The 21413-nt window shown below is 45.4% G+C and overlaps 1 protein-coding gene across 1 annotated transcript; it reads left to right on the top strand.

Annotated features, from left to right (window-relative positions):
• The first annotated feature begins 65 nt into the window (after window positions 1-65).
• KLHL20 (kelch like family member 20) lies at window positions 66-21329 on the top strand. Its single transcript, XM_033151233.1, has 13 exons — window positions 66-247; window positions 1613-1699; window positions 4467-4532; window positions 5324-5897; window positions 7799-7957; window positions 9970-10064; window positions 11822-11937; window positions 14162-14345; window positions 15901-16044; window positions 17722-17855; window positions 18584-18792; window positions 20177-20283; window positions 21131-21329. Exons 3-13 carry the CDS (start codon window positions 4510-4512, stop codon window positions 21213-21215), a joined length of 1830 nt encoding a protein of 609 aa, XP_033007124.1. The 5' UTR covers window positions 66-247; window positions 1613-1699; window positions 4467-4509; the 3' UTR covers window positions 21216-21329.
• The last annotated feature ends 84 nt before the right edge of the window (window positions 21330-21413 follow it).

Consider the following 21413-nt stretch of genomic DNA (forward strand, 5'->3'; position numbering starts at 1 on the left):
CAGTACGCCGTTCCCGAACGGACACCTAACAGGAACGGGCGGCTTCCGGCCGGTGGTGCACACGGGTTTGGGGCGGGGAGGGGGCGCGGGGCGGGGTGTGTGCGCTGCGTGCGCGGCTCCTACCGGCAGTTTCCGGGACCAGCAGGAGCTGCGGGAGCCTCTGCGGTGCCAAAAGGAGGCGGGAAGGACTCTTGGAAAGGCCGCCCCGCCCCGCTCCCCGTAACGAGCGCCTCGCCTCCGCTGCGAGGTCGGTTCTCGAGGCAGCTGGGGCGCAGGAGGGCTGAAGGATCGGGGGGGCGGGAGGCAAGTGGGAGGAAGGGCTGGGGGTGGGGGGACGCGAAAGGGCCAAAGGTCCGCCGATCCCGGGGCCCTGCTCCCTTCCAGCCAGGAGCTTCCCCGGTAAACCCGTCTGCAGGGCGCGGAAGCATGCAGCGGGGTATACTGCCTCTTAACGTGGAGGCTCCATTTAGCTGTCGCCGTTGATGGATCCCCTGCCCTCCCTCTATGGATTTTGTTTGTTTGTTTGGTCATCTCGCAGGCACGCTCCTGTGCCAGGGCAAGAAGCAGAGAGGTGAAGGTGAATGGACCCTAGAATATTGTCAGGTGGTTTGAGGTGGAGAAAATGGAGTTTGGGTGACCAAGCTGGAAGAGGGACTTAAAGCGGGTGAGGGCGGGAGGATACAGTGCGGCTGCATCGGACCAAGGGAGGCTTGAGTCCATGGGATTTATTTGTTTACTTTATTTTTTGGCCTTTGAGGATGCATCAGTTTGGATCCTGGGCTTTTAGAAGATTTGCCTTCTCTGACAGCTTCCCAAACTTCTGCAGTGATTGGCTGCATAATCCTTTACATGCCTATTAAAAACGAAGTTCCATTGAATCAAATGGGTCTTGCTTCCAGAAATCAGTGGGTAGGATTGCTACCTTAGATGGCCTGCGCATGTCAATCTCTTTGGGAATCTGAGATTCACTCTGTTGGTGCCTAGTTTCAGCATCCCATGGAGGTTATCTGATATATTTTTGGGTAGGAATGTGGAATTTACAGCCTGCCGGCCAATCTTGACCCATCAGGGGGTCCAGTGAGGTCATTTTCCCCAGACCATGCCCACCCACTATCAGCTGACATCACTACTGATGGAAGGAGAGAACAGAGATTAATCTTGCATTGGTGGCATACCCTATTCCCAACAGGGAACAGGACCACACAGCCTAGGCAGTAGGATTTAATCCCTGCTTTTCAGCCTTTTAAAACCAATGGTATTGATTATTTAAAGGCAGGGCATTGAGAGACTTCCATACCTGTGCGAGGGATTTTAACAGGTGGATGGGACAACCTACCTGTTAGTCATGTGATAACCTAATCACATATGATAGACAGGTGGGTGACCCCACCCACCTGTCAGGTTTCTCTTTGAGACCCAATCCTCTTCAGGATCTGTCTCTAGCCCTATTTTTGGGAAACCTTGATTTTTCCAGGGTTGAAAAAGTGCTAGAGTTCTATTCTGCAGGTGCTGTTTTGGTATAGCATAGGTAAAACATTTCAAATTCTTAGGTGTTGTAATCTAACTTTTAGGCACCTTTGTGGTCACTCGTCAATTTTTTTTTTTTGTCCAGTCCTGTTGATCTCGAAGGATAAAATGAATAGAAGGCAGGGATTCTTGATTATTCAGGGCTTGTGAATTACCTCAACTTCATAGCAAGGTGAGTGACTGTAAACATGTTTCGTTCACCAATCTCTGTTTTCTTTTTTCTTTTAATATGAGTTATGATAGCTGAGATGCTTTTTAATGTTTTAAAAACCATAATTGGACATGGTACTTGTACTTTGGATATGGTAATGGATAAGTATAAAGTTCTGTTTCAGGTAGACTCTGCCCTGATGTTCTGATTACTAGATAAGGAGAGTACTGTATATAAATTTGAGAAATCCTTTTTCTAATAACTGTTTCATTGTACTTTTATATTGGCAACAGTATTGCATATAACAGCCAAATTCTTGTAAAATAGACCCCTTGGGGATACGTGTGAAGGAATGGGGCTTCCCTGAACTGCCTGTGTATTCCGTGGGAATGCAAGTGTGGTGGCCTTGTGTTTGGAGTATCAGACTGACACCTAGGAGAGCAGGGTTCAAATCCCCATTGCGTCATGGAGTTTTCTGGGTGACCTTAGTCCAGGGGTGGCCCATCTGGTTTGCCACCTGAGGCAAAATGGGAAGGTGCCACCCTGCACGTGTGCCACCCGCACCCCCTTGCTGCCCCTCCTAAAGCCTTGCTCACCAGGGGTGCACAGTTGTGATTGCAGTGAGATCTCGCAAGAGCCCTTGCAAGAGGGTGCAGAGGCCTCCAGAGACTCTTATGTAATCTCGCCAGAAGCTACCGTAGCCACTTCTCTGCCTCAGTCTGCCTCAGGGACAAACCAGCTCTGCCTTAGACCATTCACCATGAAATATAAATGTAAATATCAGGAATAACGTTCTGAGGGTAAAAGCTGTATGATAGCAGAAGGTGGTGGACACTCCTTCATTGGAGGTTTTTAAGCAGAGTTTGGGTGGCCACCTGTCAGGGATGCTTTAGCTTAGGTTCCTGCATTGCAGGGGGTTCGACTAGATGACCCTCAGGACCCCTTCCCACTCTTTGATTTTACAGTTCTGTGTTGTGTACCGTATTTTACGCTCCATAAGACGCACTTTTTCCCTCCTAAAATGGAAGGGAAAATCGCTGTGCGCCTTATGGAGCGAAGGCTTCGCTCCCACTGCCTTCCCACATCCCCTGCCGCATCCGGCGGGAGGTGGGGGGAGGCAGCAGCGATGTTGCTGGATCATGCCAGCACCTCCGTTCACCGAAAGAAGCTTCTTTCAGCGAGCGGAGCTGCTAGCACGATCCAGCAACATCTCCGCTGCTTCCCCGACCTCCCACCGAACGCGACGGGGGATGGCGGGAAGCGAAGGGGATGTTGGTGGATCGTGCTAGCAGCTCCGTGAACCAACCCCTCCGCTGCCTCCCCCCACGTCCCGCCGAACGCGACGGGGGATGGGGGGAGGCGGCGGGGAGCAAAGGTGATGTTGGTGGATCGTGCCAGCAGCTCCGTGAACGGAGCTGCTAGCACGAACCACCAACATTTCTGCTGCCTCCCCCCCATCCCCCGCCGTATTCGGCTTTTGGGATCGGTGCAAGGCATGGGATGGTGGAGGAAACATCGGGGATGCTGCTGCTTTCTCCACCACCCTGCGCCCCGACGCCAAAAGCAGGCTTATCCCCTGTTGCTTTAAAGGGACATGGGGAGGAGGGGAGAAACCTTCTCCCCTCGTCCCCATGTCCCTTTAAGGAAGCGGGGATGAGCCGCTGTGAAGGGAGAAGGGGCTTCCCCTCCAGCGCTCCCCTCCGTGTTTTTTAGAGGAGGAAAACCAGGAAATTATTTTTCCCTGGTTTTTCCCCTTTAAAAAACAAGTGCGTCTTGTGGTCCGGAGCGCCTTATGGACCGAAAAATACGGTATATTATGGGAATGTTTATTTTACTTTAATGCCTTCCTGCATCTGGCAAGGGGGTGCACATTTTCACATGCCACTTTATACCACAGTCAAGCTTAACCTTAGTTTAAAAGTGAAAGCACACTGCACTAGTACACAGGGAGAAGATTTTCCCTCACTCCTGCTGCACTATGGAAACTAAGACATAGTTTGGCTTAGTGCTTTGTCAAAAGCTATATTCATGGTTTGCCTCTTCCAAATAAACCATGAACTGTAAGCAAAAAACAAACCTTGCTTACAGCTTGGAACCAAACTTGGAGCAAGATAAACCAGGAGCCTGGGCTTGAACCATGGCTTAGTTTCCTGCAGTGAAGCAGCAGAGGAATGAAGCAGCCACAAACTTCTCCTTGCACACCAACACACTGTGCATTCACCTTTAAACCACAGTTAAGCTTAACTGTTTAAAGTGACATGCGAACCAGGCCAATATGGATGCCAAATGGAAATAAAATATTAGGCAAGCTTGGTAATTTGAACATGTTAAAGAAGAATTGCCTGAGAAAATTCTAATTCTTTTTTTTAGAAATCTGCATCAATGAAGGCAGGGTATAAATGTAATCAATAGTAATTGTGTCTAATGGGCTTACTCCCTGGTCAGTGTATTTAGGAAAGGAGACCTCTATTTCCTCCCCTTCTCCTGTGTGCCTCCAGAAACTTCTCTGGAGGGTCTCTGTGGGGCTAGAGGGGACAGAAGAGGAAACTCCATTGCACACTTTGGAATTCTTGCAATATTGGAACTGCAGCATTGGATACAGCATGGAGAGTTATATCTGACTAAGTTATACTCTTAGTAAACCTATTGCAGCAAATAGATTTAAGTTGGTCATGGCTAACCTAAGTCAACTGATTTCATTGGATTTACTCTATGCCCTGATTATACTACTCATAGATTACAGATCAGTAGAATGGATTGTCACACACTATTTCTTTCTTTCCTTTAGCACTTGCACAGAAGTGTAGGTTGAAGACTTCTCTTTGCAGTGCATGGACGGAAAGCCAATGCGCAGGTAAGATGCAGAAAGAGAAATTATTGTAGGTTAAATTCAGACATTAAACCAAATCATGGTTTATACTAATCACAGAGTAGAACCCAAACCATGTTTACCTCTAAGTTATGTATACACAGAGACAAGAATGATTTAGATTTGCTTCTCATTTTCTTTCTGCTCAGTACACCAGTTTCTGTGGTACAATTTCCTCTTTGAGATGGGAGTGATCATTATAACTACAGTGGTACCTCCGGTTGCGGACAGGATCCGTTCCGGAACTCCAGTTGGATCTTTCTTGAGGTTTCCGCAACTGGAGGTGCCTGTTCTGCACACACACGCAGTGCAATAGAGCGCTACTGTGCATGCGCGCAGGGTGAAACCCGTAAATATACTTCTGGGTTTGCCGCGTGCGTATCATAATGATACGTAACAAGAGGGGCACATAAGTAGAGGTACCACTGTGTTCCTTAATTCAGATTTCACAGCACACTATAGTTAGCATAAATAACTACGTTTTGGTGTGCAGACTGAGCTGAGTCAGTGCTTGGCAATTCTTGCTGTTAGCAATTTTTAAATCGCAAAACTCAGCTGGTGCGGGTGAAGCTAAAAGTTGCATTAACCATTTTTAATAGGATAATAGCCGAAGGTACGGGAAATGTATTTAAGGAGAAAGTATGTGGGTGAAATTCAACTAACCAGTGCCTTCCTAGGAAGGCCTGCACAATAACTTCCACTTGCACAACAGGACTTCTCTTTCCCTGCCCGCCCCCCTGTGCCCATTAGTATCACTGCTATTTTCCTTTTTCCAGGTGTGCCAGTAATCGAGCAGGCGAAACAGGAATGGATGTAACGAGCCGCTGCACTCTCGGAGATCCCAACAAGCTCCCGGAAGGAGTGCCACAGCCTGCTCGCATGCCTTACATCTCAGACAAGCACCCCCGGCAAACACTGGAGGTCATAAACCTGTTGCGGAAACACCGTGAGCTGTGCGATGTGGTGTTGGTTGTGGGGGCCAAGAAGATCTATGCCCACCGGGTGATCCTCTCCGCTTGCAGCCCTTACTTCCGAGCAATGTTCACAGGGGAGCTTGCAGAGAGCCGGCAAACTGAGGTGGTAATAAGAGACATTGATGAAAGGGCCATGGAGCTTCTGATTGACTTTGCCTACACATCCCAAATCACAGTGGAAGAGGGCAACGTTCAGACGTTATTGCCAGCTGCCTGCCTCCTCCAGCTAGCTGAGATCCAAGAGGCCTGCTGTGAGTTCCTGAAAAGACAGCTGGATCCTTCCAATTGCCTTGGCATCCGAGCATTTGCTGATACCCACTCCTGCAGAGAACTTCTGAGAATTGCTGACAAATTCACCCAACATAACTTTCAAGAGGTAAGTGGTCCATTTGACTCTTAAGGCCTGGTCTACACAAACAAATGAATTTATACCACTTCTGAGCACTCCTCGGCATTATTTTCTGAACTGTACCTGCAGTTGGAAAATTACCAAAACAGGGAAAGAGTTGGTCCTAGAACCTTGCTCCCCGATAAGTAAGGTTTTAATAAATAAATAAATAAATAAATAAATGTTGAAGCATTCCAAATTGGAATCCTCTATATGCATGCTGAAGTTCAGTCCATGAGTATATCTTGCATCATGTGTGTCTTAACTCTGTTTTTGAGTAAAGACGTTAATTTGTGCACTTCCTTTATATTTTTCAAAGCAGTTGACTGGCTGTCATCTTTGATGGTGCCTCATTGATGACAGAAAAACAGAAGAACTTTGATATGACTGCTCATAACATAATTTCATGTGTGGTGCAATATGACCATAAAATCTCTGTCTACCAAAATTCTTCCATGCCCTTCCCTTGCATATATAAACCAACCATATTGTGGAGTTTATGTGAGCAAGAAATTGGATTGTCTATTAGCAGATCACTTGGCTGTTTCCATGGCTTCCTTCAATGTGCTTGAGTTTCTTGAACTGTTCTCATAATTGCATTGGAGGAGTGTTCTGGTGAAAGAAAGAAAAAGCTGTTTCTGAAGTGTGATCTGTAGCTAATTTGGCCCTTCACATGCTAGATTATAGCTGTTGTTTCTCTTTCCTCCCTTTTCTAGAGGTTATAAAAAACGAGTTTGCATGTTTTAAGCAGTAGGTTTCTTTTGTTTTAGCTGTTTGGGTTGACGCCAGACCTGCATACCTTGTGACCTACCAAGCCTGAGCATAGCCAAGCAGTCGCAATATTTGGCCCAAGCAGACAGCAAAAACAACAGACTGACCAAGTCCATGGTGAACTGTATGTGGATTGGCGGCTCATAAGATATGCAGGCCACATAGAATCAATTTTGTGATTTCCCTAAGACTCAAGCGACTATAGAAATTTCCTGCAGTTCAGTTTGATAGGCTTCATCCAGTCAATGTTCTTTCCTCTGTTTCAAATGTGAGAGTCTCTCTGATTCTTCTCGTATCTTCTGAGAAACCTGCTTCCTCCCAGAGCCTAGAACAAATTTATTAACTTGTTTGCAGCATGTCAGAGGCTTGTAATTCATGCTAGCTAAGTCCTTGGCAGTTTTTAGGAGTCTCTGGTTCCCTCTGAAGTGCATTTGCACTCATGGCCTCTGGGTGTATTTTTAGAGAAAGTGAGCAGAACAGGGGTGGGATCAAATGAGCCCACCCCCTTGTCCTGAGATGCTCTTGGATTCTGCCTCAAGCCTAGGTCAAGAAGGCTTTTTCAGATTTATCTGCAAAACAGTTGGTAATTTTATCTGATACTTTTTGTTCTGGTTTTTGTCTGTATTACAGGTGCAGCTGCTTTAATAGCTAAGATTCCCCATTCATGTGTCTAACCCTCCTATCGACCCCTGAATATGGTTTCTGTTGATTTACAAAATGGGTAATGGAAGGCATAAATAACTTGGTACATTATTATTATCAATCGCCTTTTAGGGTTGGTTGTCATTATTTCCAGGTTACAGATAAGAAAACTGAGGCTGCAGTGATGTTTGGACCAAGACAAGTCTGAAGCTCATAGCTGGCAAGAATTTGAGATTAAGCCTTCCGTATTCAAAGCAGTTCAGTCTATCTACTGGCCCAGCCTAACTTAACCTGTATTATTTAAAAGTTACCAGTACATTGCTTTCTGAGGCTTGTAAAATGCTTGTACCAAAATACTCAGAAGCAGAAGGTTCCCCAGTTTCATTGGTGAACAGGACCTTGCATCTGCAGTTCATAATGCTTGCTGGTTGCTTGAAGAGCTTTCCATGACTCTGTATTCTTGCATCTCTGCGCAGGTGATGGAAAGTGAGGAGTTCATGCTGCTTCCAGCCAATCAGCTAATTGACATCATATCCAGTGATGAACTGAATGTCCGGAGTGAAGAGCAAGTGTTCAATGCAGTGATGGCCTGGGTGAAATATAGCATTCAGGAGAGGCGACCTCAGCTCCCCCAGGTGACCTTTGGATTACAGGACTTTTCTTTCACAAGGACATACATGCATGCTGATGGGACTTTGCTAGGACCTACTGGCATTTATTTACTTATAGCTTTATCAATCATCCACGACAACATTAGCAAAAAAGACAGGTTGCTGCACTAAAGACCTTACAATCTTAAATTATTAAGGTGGATGAAGACAAGGGAGGCAGGAGAGGGGAAAATTTCAGTTGCCACTTTAACCTTTTACTTTCGGTGCCATAAGAAAAACACAGACTTGTTCCTGCCTTCCAGTATTCTGGCCAATGAGTGAAAATGCATTAGGAAGGAGCACTTGTCACTTATATCTCTCTCAAATGGCATCAAAAGCAAATGTATACTTTATTTATTGGGATGCGGGTGGCGCTGTGGTCTAAACCACAGAGCCTAGGGCTTGCCAATCAGAAGGTCGGCGGTTGAAATCCCCGCGACAGGGTGAGCTCCTGTTGTTTGGTCCCTGCTCCTGCCCACCTAGCAATTCAAAAGCATGTCAAAGTGCAAGTAGATAAATAGGTACCGCTTCGGCGGGAAGGTAAACGGCGTTTCTGTGCGCTGTTCTGGTTCGCCAGAAGCAGCTTAGTCATGCTGGCCACATGACCTGGAGGCTGTCAGCGGACAAACGCTGGCTCCCTCAGCCAGTAAAGCGAGATGAGCGCCACAACCCCAGAGTCGTCCGCAACTGGACCTAATGGTCAGGGGTACCATTAGGTCCAGTTAGAGCTATTTATTGGCTGTTACATAACATTCAGGTTCAGAAGCAGCATCCCATTAGATACCAATTGCTGGGGTGTAGCAATGGGAGGCAACTGTTGCCTCCAAGGCGATTTTGGGCTTCCTAGGAGCACCTACTGGCAGCTGTGGGAAACAGGATGCTGGACTAGATACAATGTGTGGGCTTTGGCTGGCTTGAAAGTGCAGAACCCTGCTGAAGTCAACCCTTTTGCAACAAAGGCTCCTACCTTGCAGGTTTTTAAGCAGAGGTTGGATGGCCATCTGTCATGGATGCTTTAGCTGAGATTCCTGCATTGCAGGGAGTTGGACTAGATGACCCTTGGGTCCCTTCCAACTCTACTATGATTCTATGATTCTACAAAAGGCAGGAAGTCATGAGGGGTGAGGGACTGAGCCCTTCTCAAACCCAAAGGTGAGGCCCTTCCCCAACACTTCTCAAGGGGAGAATAACACAGTTCTGCATTAATTTGTCTAATCTCATTTTAAAGGCATGTAAAATAGTGGTCATCACCATTACTTGTAGTTAGTCCTCTAAATTAATCATGCATTGTGTAAGTAAGTGCTTTATTCTGTCTGTTCTGAATCTACTTGCATCACATCATGGTTTCAACACATCAGCCAGAAAAAGAGAATCTAACACTGGTTTTGAAGCAGCTTTACAAACCAAAGCTTCTGCTAACTATAGCTTGATGCGATGACAAGCCATGGTTGTGGCATCGCCTCATTTCCAGAGGCTGCTGTACCATAGAGACAGGAGTAGACTTTGAAGCTGAGTGAAAAGGTGTTCTAAATAAGGCTGAGCAACAACTTTGTCTGCAGAGAACTTTTGGTTTGAATAATTTGTGGACGGGATTGAGGGGGCAAATAGTGTCAAAACCACCTCCCTGACTCGCCCCCGCTTGCAATCACCATCTGTTTTGCAGCAACACTCCTGCCAGCCGTTGTGCTAGACGGCATTTATTTCCCTCATTGCATAGCAGTGCTCAGAAATTGTAGAAAGCTACCAAGATCTGCTGAACCGTCATCTAGTTTGTCCACTGCAAATAGGGTGGCGAAGTCGGGGTGCCATTTCAGCTCAGCCCTAGAGTTTAGAAGCCCAAAGCACGTTTGGCATTATGAGTGAATGGAGCATGTTGTGTTTTTTTTTTTGCACCCGATAACATGACCTTTACAGAAAGCGTTCCCATAACTTCTGGCGTAACTCTTCATCAGTGTGGTGGCCCATCCCACGTCTGATCCACTGTCCTTGATTTGCAGGTGTTGCAACATGTGCGCCTGCCACTGCTCAGCCCAAAGTTCCTGGTAGGCACGGTTGGTTCTGACCCGCTCATTAAAAGCGATGAAGAATGCAGGTAAGCCACCACAGGACATCTGCATTTTGAAAGCCAAAAAGTCTTTGTCCATGAGATCTTCTGTCAGAACTCATCTTTTGGAAGCTTGACTATTTTTGTGTGTCAGACTGCCATGTTGTTGTTGTTGTTGTTGTTGTTGTTGTTGTTGTTTGTTTTAGAAAAAAACTATAGGAAAATGGAATGTTTAAAGTGCCCTTTTAGGAACTGAAATTAGAATGCATCATACAGTGGTAAGGGGATAAAAATAGGTAAAATGGCAGTATGCTCTGTTAGCAAAAAGGAGGTGCATGAATATTTCATTCAGTTGCACAGATTTATTTAATAAAAATACCACTTTCATTCTCTGTGGCTCACACAACAAATGCTGATTCTAGTAGATCCCTTGAGGGGTGCAAGAGTCCACCCTTTCTTATTTTCTACTCCAGACAAAATCATGTCACTTCAAATGTTGGATTACCTTATAACTTTCCTGCTGCCTTTCTTTCTAGCGTGAAACTAATTGTGTTTCTGCTCTGCATATGGGCACCCTAGGGATGATGGGAGTTGTAGTCCAGCAATATCTGGATGGCCACACCCACCCACACCCCATCCCTACTATAATGTAAAATGCTTTCTTTCTAAAATGACCAGTTTGTTATAAAGTTAGACTGTCTTCCCATAAAATATATCTTCTTTCACAAGCATCTTTTGTGGTTGAGTGTGGTTGAGAGACTCTTGAGAAGCACAAACTTCTGTGAGCCCGGTATATAAAAAGATTATTATTCAGCTGTACTGTTGACAAATTAAACAGGTACAGCATGATTTGTGGAATCTTTACTGTAAAGTAAATCCCTCCAAGATCAATAACATTTTGCCAGTGCAGGATTGCAACTTCCATCAGGCATAGGGAACTTTTGTGGCCTAATGGGCCAGATCTTTATCTCCCCCACCCTGGCTGCCCAACTTTTGACACCTGGGTGAGACCACGAGTTGTCAGTGATCTGATGTCATGGGATTGATAGATAGTTGGCCCTCCCAACTGCCAGAGTTGGCCCTCGGGAGGGGAGGCAAACTGCCCAATCACATTATCTGATGCAGGCGGATTCATTCCTGCTTTCTGTAGTGTTTTTAATCACAGAAATACAGACACAACACGTAGGCTAATAACTGTTAGAGCATATATAATAGAATAATGATATCATTCAAAAAGTAGAAATAAATCTATTAGAGATCATATATACAATGTCACGGATTAGTGGTGCAGAACGTCAAGCCATGTGTTCAAGATAGGCATCAAAGGTCAGTCTCACAATGGTTATTCATAGGTTTCAACAGAAGACGTCTCAAAAGTCTAAAGTTTTCTCAATACCTTTTCAAAAGTATGATGTCAGGTGTGAGCCAAGTGGAAGTGGTTTGGGTAGGTTGACTAATCAAACATTTTTAGCATGGCCTGATAAGTTAACATGCCATGGGGGTGATGTTTGTTTTTTCAAGAAAATTGCATTGCTAAATCCTGACGAGTCAATCTACTTAGTTAGCAGAATGCTGCGACTCACCTTCCCCTTTTAAACATGGCTGCTAATCTTAATTGTGTTGCTGCTTTTAAGCAGAGTTTTCAAAATGTGTAGGATAAGAAATCAAAATGTTACGTTAAACTGTGTTTGGGTTTTGATCATATAACAAATTACAAATTGTGTCTTGATTTGGAGCAGTAGTTTCTAGTAATTTGCAAAATGATTGGATCACAGTAAAAATACTGTATGGCCTTTCCCGTGTAGGGACCTAGTGGATGAAGCTAAGAACTATTTGCTATTGCCCCAAGAGCGACCACTGATGCAGGGACCAAGAACTCGACCACGCAAGCCTATCCGCTGTGGGGAAGTACTCTTTGCAGGTATGTATGTATGACTGTAGACTTGGTCAGGGAGGCATGGCATACCATTTTTTGGTCAACAGTATAGCAAGGCAGTGAGGGCCCTAGCTTTGTTGCAGGCAACTGCATCTCTGACTGTTGTAGTGGGCCACCTTTAACTTGGAGGGATAATTGACTAATCTAAATGTGTGTGACCTAAAACTTCAGTAAGGTAAAGGGACCCCTGACCATCAGGTCCAGTCGTGTCCAACTCTGGGGTTGCGGCGCTCATCTCGTGTTACTGGCCAAGGGAGCCGGCGTACAGCTTCCGGGTCATGTGGCCAGCATGACAAAGCCGCTTCTGGCGAAACAGAGCAGCTCACGGAAATGCCGTTTACCTTCCCGCCGGAGTGGTACCTATTTATCTACTTGCACTTTGACGTGCTTTCGAACTGCTAGGTGGGCAGGAGCTGGGACTGAGCAACGGGAGCTCACCCCATCGCGGGGATTCAAACCACCGACCTTCTGATCAGCAAGCCCTAGGGCTCTGTGGTTTAACCCACAGCGCCACCCGCATCCCAAAACTTCAGTATGTCAGTATAAATGTATATGTGGTAAAATCCAGGCTGAGCAGAAGTATTGTGTTGGAGAAAGAGGTTTGGAAGAGAGATTCCTACTCTCCAGTGGGGGTTAAGCACAATGATGATTGCTCCAAGCACATTAAAACTTGATTAGATTTGCATCTGCCTTGTCCACCTTTAAACAAATGTTCCCCATGAAAATAATTAGGCTAGAATGAATCATACATCCTTAGATTTCCAAATAAGTGAATGTTTTACTCAGAGTTTCCAGAAGTTACAGCAAACAAGTCTCCATCTGCTGGCAGTAAAATAAAGATGAAAAATGGTTCCAAACATCTCAAAAAGTAAAGGACTTGGTTTCCTTACTCTTTGGGTTAGCAAAGATGCAGGCTATGAAGTTGCCCTTTTGGATAGATTCAGTTCCCTTGCCGATTCAGGCACATGGCTTCTTCCCTGTTCCAAGAAGCACAAAGTGAAAAATGGGAGAGAGGAAACAAAAGGCTCCAGGGGGCCTTCTAAACTCTTCCCCCTCCCCTAAACTCCACCCCAACTGGCAGCCTGAGTTCAGGTTAAGCCTTTCATTGACCCAGAGCAGAGGACACAAAAAAGTAAAAAATAAATAAAAGTAAGAGCAAAAGCGAAGAAATGTAGTAAAAGAAACAGGAAGATGAAAATAATAAAGGAATGAAAAAAGAAAAGAAGGAAATGAAAAGGGTTTCCGATTCTCCATCTGTCAGTTATATCTATATATGAAGATCATTCAAAATATTCAAAGTATTCATTCTAGAATGGTATCCAGCTGTTCCTCCTCCTGCTAGGCGATCTTTTTCCAGTCTTCAGATCCAGACATCTCAAGTTCATTCATTTTTTCTTTCATATAAAAGTCTAAAAGGGGTTCTCCTATTACAGTGGTACGTCCGGTTATGAACTTAATTCGTTCCGGAGGTCTGTTCTTAAGCCGAAACCGTTCTTAACATGAGGCGCACTTTTGCTAATGGCGCCTTCCGCTGTCGACGTGCGAATTCTGCTCACATCCCGGGGCAAAGTTTGCAACCGGGAGCATCTACTTCCGGGTTAGCAGAGCTCATAACCTGAAGCGTTCGCAAGGAGGATGGTACTTAACACGAACTTTAGGGAAGGTAAACGGCATTTTCGTGTGCTGCTCTGGTTTTGCCAGAAGCCGCTTAGTCATGCTGGCCATATGACCTGGAAGCTGTCTGCAGACAAACGGTGGCTCCCTCGGCGTATAGAGCGAGATGAGCTCCGCAACCCCAGAGTCATCCGCAAATGGACCTAACGGTCAGGGGTACCTTTACCTTTATGCCCCTTAAGACTGTTACGTGGTGTTTGGGCAAGAACGTGATTTCCTCCACTCTCAGTCATTCACACCCCCCCCCCCCGTCCAAGTCCCTCAAAAACCTTTCAGTCCCTTAGCACGGAAAGCAGCCTTTCAGAGCACCAGAGGTTAATCCCTGTTATCTCTGTTTCCCCAGAGATAATGTGATAACCACGTTTTATGGCTTTGCTGTCATTACTTGCCACATAATTATCTCTGTCAATGGTGTGTTGACAACAGATGTCTAGCCCACCATTTTTCTTCCACAGAAGTTCATATTAATATTAATATAATTATGTATTTTAATTACACCCTGTCATTCCATTGCATTATCTCCAACAACGTTCAGTGGGTGGCTGGTGCAGCGGGGATGCAATTTCCAGTGTTGAGCGCTACGACCCTCAAACAAATGAGTGGCGGATGGTGGCTTCCATGAGCAAAAGGCGGTGTGGTGTTGGAGTCAGTGTTTTGGATGACCTTCTGTATGCAGTGGGAGGCCATGATGGTTCTTCCTATCTTAACAGTGTGGAAAGGTAAGTTCTTGTCAAACACACTTTTCTGGTTCTCTGGAGCTTAACTGCTTGCTCTGATTATAGCAATGGATGTTGAATTGGGTTCCATGCGAGCTGCTATTCCATATCTCATTCATTTATTTTCTTGGAAAGAGAAAGATAGCTTATTCCAGACATTACAAACCACAAGGCAAACTAGAGACTACTACTCTAACTGTAACCTAATACTCCTGCAACTGTGTGAGAACCATTCCCCACCACAAGTTGTAACCGTTGCACAATATATCTAAAAAAAAAGATTGACCAAGATCTAAATACTTTCCAAAACCAGAATTTTATAAAAAAATTATCTGTACACATGGGACACTATGCACACCTGTTTGCAGTGGTTCTGGTATCTGGCTCATCATTTGGATCTCTGAGGGCAATGCTTTTTACTTTTAAGGTTTCCAAGTCTGATTATCATAGAGATATCTTAGGTTAGAAACGGCACGCACACACACATTGCAGGGATTCCGTTTTTCTGGCCCTCACTCTCTTACCTAACTTTGATATCAGCCCCTTTTTCCAAATTAGTGATGGTGAATTGCAGCAGGACTATGAAGGAGCACATAATTCTTTCATTCGGGCTTTAGGCTGTGGGGAAGGAGACTAAGCAGCACCTAGTTTCCCTTCATCTCTTCCAGGTGCACAGCCAAACTGTGGGGAAACTCCTTGTCCATGTGCAGGGCTGGGTTCCAGCTGGGTTTTTGGTGCCTATAGACATGGACAAGTCAGGCATGTGCTGAATGCATCCACAACTGTGTTTTTAGATTTTTGGGGAGGTGCCTCTTTTGGCTTTCCCCCAGAAGATCATTTTGTACTTCTGTTGACCTCAGGGCTCAGCTGCGCTTCCCGATTCTTCCCTCTTGTGCAGGCTTCCCCAAACTAAGGGCCGCGGGCCGGATACGGCCCGAGGGACTCAGTTTTCCAGCCCGCAGCAAACCCCGCCGCCCGATCTTACCGGTGCGGCGTGGCGCAGCTGCCCACTTCCAGGTCGGCGGAGCGCTGGAAATAGCTTGTGTGCATGCGCAAGCGTCATTTCCAGTGCACTTCCGGGTTAATGGAGCACCGGAAACAGCTTGTGCGCAGGGCCTCCAGAGACCCAAAAGTGCGCTGAAAATGACGCGTGCGCACAAGCTATTTCCCGTGCTCCGTGACCCGAAAGCGCGCCGGAAATAGCATGCGCACGCTCCCCTGCCCCCTGGAGGCCGGGTAAGTTTGGCGACCCCTGCTCTTGTGCATGTGTGGTGGCATTTTTACTAACACAGCATCAACCCTGTAGCCTAAACATCATAAGCAGAGGGACTGATGGCTCCTGATCCCATGTGATCTGAAACTTGGGAAAGGAGGTACTGCCTCTGGAAAGAGTACCCCATTCCATTGATTAATCTTTGTCCAGGTTAGAATGTTTAGCCTCTACTGACATAGACCAGAGAGGTCTTGATGGAAGGGCAGTAAGTAATGAGAAAATGCAAAAGGTTTAAGAAATCCAGGTGAAATTACCATAAAGACCTGACATGTTTGCCTTTTCTAGATACGACCCAAAGACTAATCAGTGGAGCAGTGATGTAGCACCCACCAGCACCTGCAGAACCAGTGTCGGAGTGGCAGTTCTTGGTGGCTACCTGTATGCTGTGGGCGGACAGGATGGTGTCTCCTGCCTTAACATTGTTGAAAGGTATTTTTTTAAAGGAGGGGGGAGCACTCGCGTGCATTCCTATGCACACTGCCAAAAATCTTTTGCTACTGTTACAATGTGTGTCTGTTCTGAACATGTTGATGCCCTTAGCCTTATGCTCACAAAAAGAAATAAAGGAAGATTGGTTTAGTACATGAAACGAAAATGACAGTATATTAATGCTGCTTTCAGTTAGCAGAGTTACAATATAAGCAGGCATCAACTCATAGAGCATACACAGCATGATCTAAAGATAAAAAGGACCCCTATCTATCCCAGAAACCTTAGAGACAGTGAATGTGACAATTTTGCCACAGTTGTTGTTGTTGTTGTTGTTGTTCAGTCGTTCAGTCATGTCCGACTCTTCGTGACCCCATGGACCAGTGCATGCCAGACAAGCCTATCCTTCACTGCCTCCCGCAGTTTGGCCAAACTCAGCTAGTCGCTTCGAGAACACTGTCCAACCACCTCATCCTCTGTCGTCCCCTTCTCCTTGTGCCCTCCATCTTTCCCAACATCAGGGTCTTTTCCAGGGAGTCTTCTCTTCTCATGAGGTGGCCAAAGTACTGGAGCCTCAACTTCAGGATCTGTCCTTCCAGTGAGCACTCAGGGCTGATTTCTTTAAGGATGGATAAGTTTGATCTTTTTGCAGTCCATGGGACTCTCAAGAGTCTCCAGCACCATAATTCAAAAGCATCATTAGCCACAGTACTCATGCTAAAAGTCAAGTGAGAAAGAGAACCTCAGTTAGTGATCAAGAGAACTGTACCTTTTGTTTGAGAATGAGCGTATTTTTCCGTCTATAAGACGCCCCCCCCCATGTGAAGATGACCCAAAATTAAGAAAATGCACTATGCATTATCTGTGTATAAGACGACCTCTTATTTTAAATTTCAGAAATTTAGGAAAAAATATAGTCTTATACATGGAAAAATGTGGTATGCTCTCCTCATCAGTAACCCATACTAGCAAGGCTACAACATCTCTCACCCATGCCTTGGTCCTTGGTCCAGTGAAGCAAAGGGTTGATTCTCAAGATTGTAGAGTGAAAAAGGGTCCCCTGTTGGAGCTTTGAGAGCAACCTAAGCATTTAAAATCTGGGGTTTAAGTACTATTTTGAGGCAGGAGGATTTTCTGTTTTTTCAGATGAGTAATTGTCAATACCTTCCCCCCCCCCATTGTTTAGTGCCCATAAGTTCCTGTCTGTTCGTTACGTTGTTTACCTTGCTCAGTTTATAGTTGGAAGGATATGACCCTCTTGACAAATGAGTAACTGGTTACCTGCGTATATGTTTCCCAAATCCTGGTTTATCTTTGGTAGAATATTCTGTTGCCTATATAGTATGGAACCCATTCTGTTTTCAGGAGGTGATAATTAAGTTTCATAGAATCATAGAGTTGGAAGAGACCACAAGGGCCATCTAGTCCAACCCCCTGCCAAGCAGGAAACACCATCAAAGCATTCCTGACAGGTGGCTGTCAAGCCTCTGCTTAAAGACCTCCAAAGAAGGAGACCAGAAGTTTGCTGGTCTTTATTTTAAGAAGGGGTCAGGATATTTACCAATGCCTTCCAAGACACATTTCAGATGAAGACTAGTACCAGGGTCAAGATACTTGAGGGGTATTGGTGGAATTGGTCAGACTTGGTGAGAGAGATGCTTTTGTGTTTTGTTTGAGGTATGACCCAAAGGAGAACAAATGGACTCGAGTGGCTTCCATGAGTACAAGGCGCCTTGGGGTGGCTGTGGCTGTGCTAGGTGGCTTCCTTTATGCTGTTGGGGGCTCTGATGGGACGTCACCTCTGAACACAGGTAGCTCCATGCAAGAGCTGTTGATTTACTCTCCAGGTGCTTCTGAGCAATTCTGACATGACTCATTTGAAGAAGGTTTTCCTGAGAAAATGAAAGGGCTCGTAGTAGTAGAGTTCACCTCTGGGTGGGTGTTGTTTTTTTTTAACCAAATGGTCATATTTTGCTAATTTTATATTGAGTAGATGCGCAGATGCCTCCATCTGATAGGCAATTTCCCAAGACAAATATTTGAGATCTGTTTAAATCCTAGACTTTCAATCTTCTCATGTAGGATAGCAGTGGCTACTCACCGTTATAACTGAATAGCCATTGAAGTTGAGTAGCTGAATTTTCTCCAGGTTCATGGGAAGTATACCTCAGATTTCCAGCTTTTGGGAGAAAAAGGTGGGGGCTGCTTTTGGGTTTCCTGGAAGCATCTGGCTAGCCAGAATCATAGAGTTGAAAGGGACCCCGATGATCATCTAGTCCAACCCCCTGCGATGCAGGAATGTGCAACTGTCCCATATGGGGATCAAACCTGCAACCTTGGTGTTATCAGCACCTTGCTCTAACCAACTGAGCTATCCAGGCAATATCAGAAACACGATAGCGCAGTTGATGGGCCCCTGGTCTGATGCAACAGAAGGAATAGAAATGAGAAAGAATAACGGCTCCCATTGGTGTTTGGCTTTTCTGTTCTCCTGGCTATGTTCTTTTGCCCTTGATCCATGTATGCAAATCTTCCACAGTGGAGCGCTACAACCCTCAGGAGAACCGTTGGCACACAATAGCACCCATGGGCACTCGACGCAAGCACCTAGGTTGTGCGGTATATCAAGACATGATCTATGCGGTGGGAGGCAGAGATGATACGACTGAACTTAGCAGTGCTGAGCGATACAACCCCAGAACGAACCAGTGGTCTCCTGTGGTAGCCATGACGTCACGCCGTAGTGGGGTAAGCTGGGGTTGATTTGGCTGCTGTTGCTGCTCAGCTTGAATTCTTTAGACCAGAGGTGGCTAATCTGAGCACTGAATCCAGTCTGCTAAGCTACAGGAAGTGGCCTACCAGCTACTGCAGCTTTTATCTTCCATTTTGAGCAGGAAATAAAGCTCTCTGTTCTTTAGGAAGCAATCAGAGTGCTTTAGGCAGCCCTGTTTAGGGAAGCTTTTAATGTTTAATAGACTATTGCAGGCATGTCCAACAGGTAGATCGTGATCTACCGGTAGATCACTGGATGTCTGTGGTAGATCACCAGTAGATCAGTGGCTCCCCCCAAAGAAGCTAAAAAACTTTGGCTCCCCTAAAAAATCTCAACATCTTTGCCCTGAACCCCTAAAATGACCCGAACCACCAAAAACAGGGCTTTCCTTCCTAAAAAAAAAAAAGCCCAACAAAAAGGGGGTAGACCACTGCCAGTTTTTAACTCTGTGAGTAGATCACAGTCTCTTGGAAGTTGGCCACCCCTGGACTATTGCATTTTAATGTTCTGTTGGAGTGGCTGGGAAAACCCCGCCAGATGGGCGGGGTATAAATAATAAATCGTTATTTATTTAGGATCTCTAAAGAGCAGACAAGAGGGACCTTTTCTCTCCAGCCTCTACACCAGGGGTGCCCAAACTTTTTTCAAAGAGGACCAGATTTGATGTAGTGAACATGCCTGAGAGCCAACCAGAGTTGTTGAGCTTTTGTTGTTGAGGATTTTACCCCGGGACCTATGCTGCCACGGGAGCCAGATTAAGTCGATCGGCGGGCCAGATTAGGCCCCCGAAACGGACTTTGGACATGCCTGCTCTGCACTAAGCAGCACAATGCTAAGATTGGAGATAAGCCCTCTGATGCTTCTTTAGATGCTACAGGATAAAAGGCATTTCCAGCCCCTCCTCCAGTGCTGGAGTTGGGAGGGCTGGAAATGCTAAGGCTGGGTGGGTGTGATAGAGAGAGTGCTGTGTGCTTGCATGTTTGTTTGGTGTGTGTGTGTGTGTGTGTGTGCATACCTTGGTTACACCTGTCACTAATATGTGGCCATCAGAGGAATGACTGACCATCAGTGCTGCCCTTAGGCTGAAAAGAAAATTCAGACTTGGAGTGAAGCAGTACAATTCTGTCAACTCTGGATGTAGACAGTATGTGCATTGAGATATATAGCCTGACCAATGAACTAGCTAAACTACTTACCTCTTATCCATATGCTTCTTAGTTGCTCTTCCAACAATGGAAAAATGTGAATTGTGTACTTGACCTCACTGAATATCCTTCTGCAGAATCTCTTGTCTTTAGAACACTGGACTGTATTGCAACATTCCAACAACCAGAAATCACTTATTTGGTCATTATCTAGGTTGGCCTCGCTGTTGTGAATGGGCAGTTAATGGCCGTAGGAGGCTTTGATGGCACAACATACTTGAAGACTATTGAAGTGTTTGACCCAGATGCCAACACATGGAGGTAAAGAAATTTAAAGATCATAATCAGGATGCATTTTGTCTTTCGAACAATACTGTTCAGAAGCAATGCCAACTTTTGCTTTGGCATTAAATGATAGAATTTCAGTTCATGCACTCCCTTCTCCCTTAGTGCACTTTGATTCCCTCCCAATTCTACAGAAAACATTAGTTTCTGCTTTAAAGTTGGAATCATTTCAGACTATGGTTTGCCCAGAAGCCAGAATTGAAAAACACAGTCAAGGGCAGGATTCAACTAACAAGCCCCACCAAAGAAAGTCTGTGCAGTGGGACTTTCCCTCCTCTCTTCCCCCGTGTGCTTCCATTGGCTCTAGGGCTGTCTCAGAAAATCCAGAGCAAGATTGTTGACAGAGCGATTTGCTTGCATTATACTGAATTCCTCCTAAAATATGGCTTCCAGTGTGGGCTTGAGGGCATGCAGTATAAAGACAAACTCCAGCTTGTCACAAAATGAAGGGGGGGGGGGGGGAGAACAGATAAGTCTGGGTCTTGCTCACATAATATGAAAGCATGGTTTGATTTGGTGGTTGAACCAGCCATTTTATTAAGACCATGTACAGATTCTTATCAACCCTAAGCATCCAGTACAGTACCCTAGGCATCAAAATAATCTCAAGACCTTTTTCTTCAGTCTCTTCATATTTTGCTGGCCTATCTCCCACTATTTAGTAACAAGCATGCCAGCTAATGATTATTCTCGTATGGGAATTTCTCTCCCCTAATACAGTCATTTGGAGACCATCCATGTTGAGAATCATAAGTTTAATTCTTGCACTTCTGTAAGAATAGGGGTTAAATCAGAGTAACCCAAGTGTGTCTTTTCTTTGCAGACTGTATGGAGGAATGAACTATCGTCGGCTTGGAGGTGGAGTGGGAGTTATAAAAATGACACACTGTGAATCCCATATATGGTAGAAAGCCAATTGGAGAAATCTCTCTCACTCCGAGTTCATTCCTATTAAAGATGGTCAGCTTGGTGACTGCTGAGCTCTCTGAGGGTCTAGTAAAATTGAGATCACATTTATATTATTCGCTGGTGCCTCTTTCTATGGGACTATAAATGGATGTTGCAAGCATTTTCCCCTCCTCTACTAGTTACAGAAGACCAGACCA

The sequence above is a fragment of the Lacerta agilis genome, chromosome 6 (genome assembly GCF_009819535.1).
Source record: "Lacerta agilis isolate rLacAgi1 chromosome 6, rLacAgi1.pri, whole genome shotgun sequence".
Lineage (NCBI taxonomy): Eukaryota > Metazoa > Chordata > Lepidosauria > Squamata > Lacertidae > Lacerta > Lacerta agilis.

Excerpts from the sequence above, each read along its gene's own strand:
- KLHL20 (XM_033151233.1), top strand. The coding sequence starts at position 4,510 with ATGGACGGAAAGCCAATGCGCAG. Across the intron at positions 10,065-11,821 it reads AAAAGCGATGAAGAATGCAG|GGACCTAGTGGATGAAGCTA; the intron begins GTAAGCCACCAC and ends TTTCCCGTGTAG. Across the intron at positions 14,346-15,900 it reads TATCTTAACAGTGTGGAAAG|ATACGACCCAAAGACTAATC; the intron begins GTAAGTTCTTGT and ends TGCCTTTTCTAG.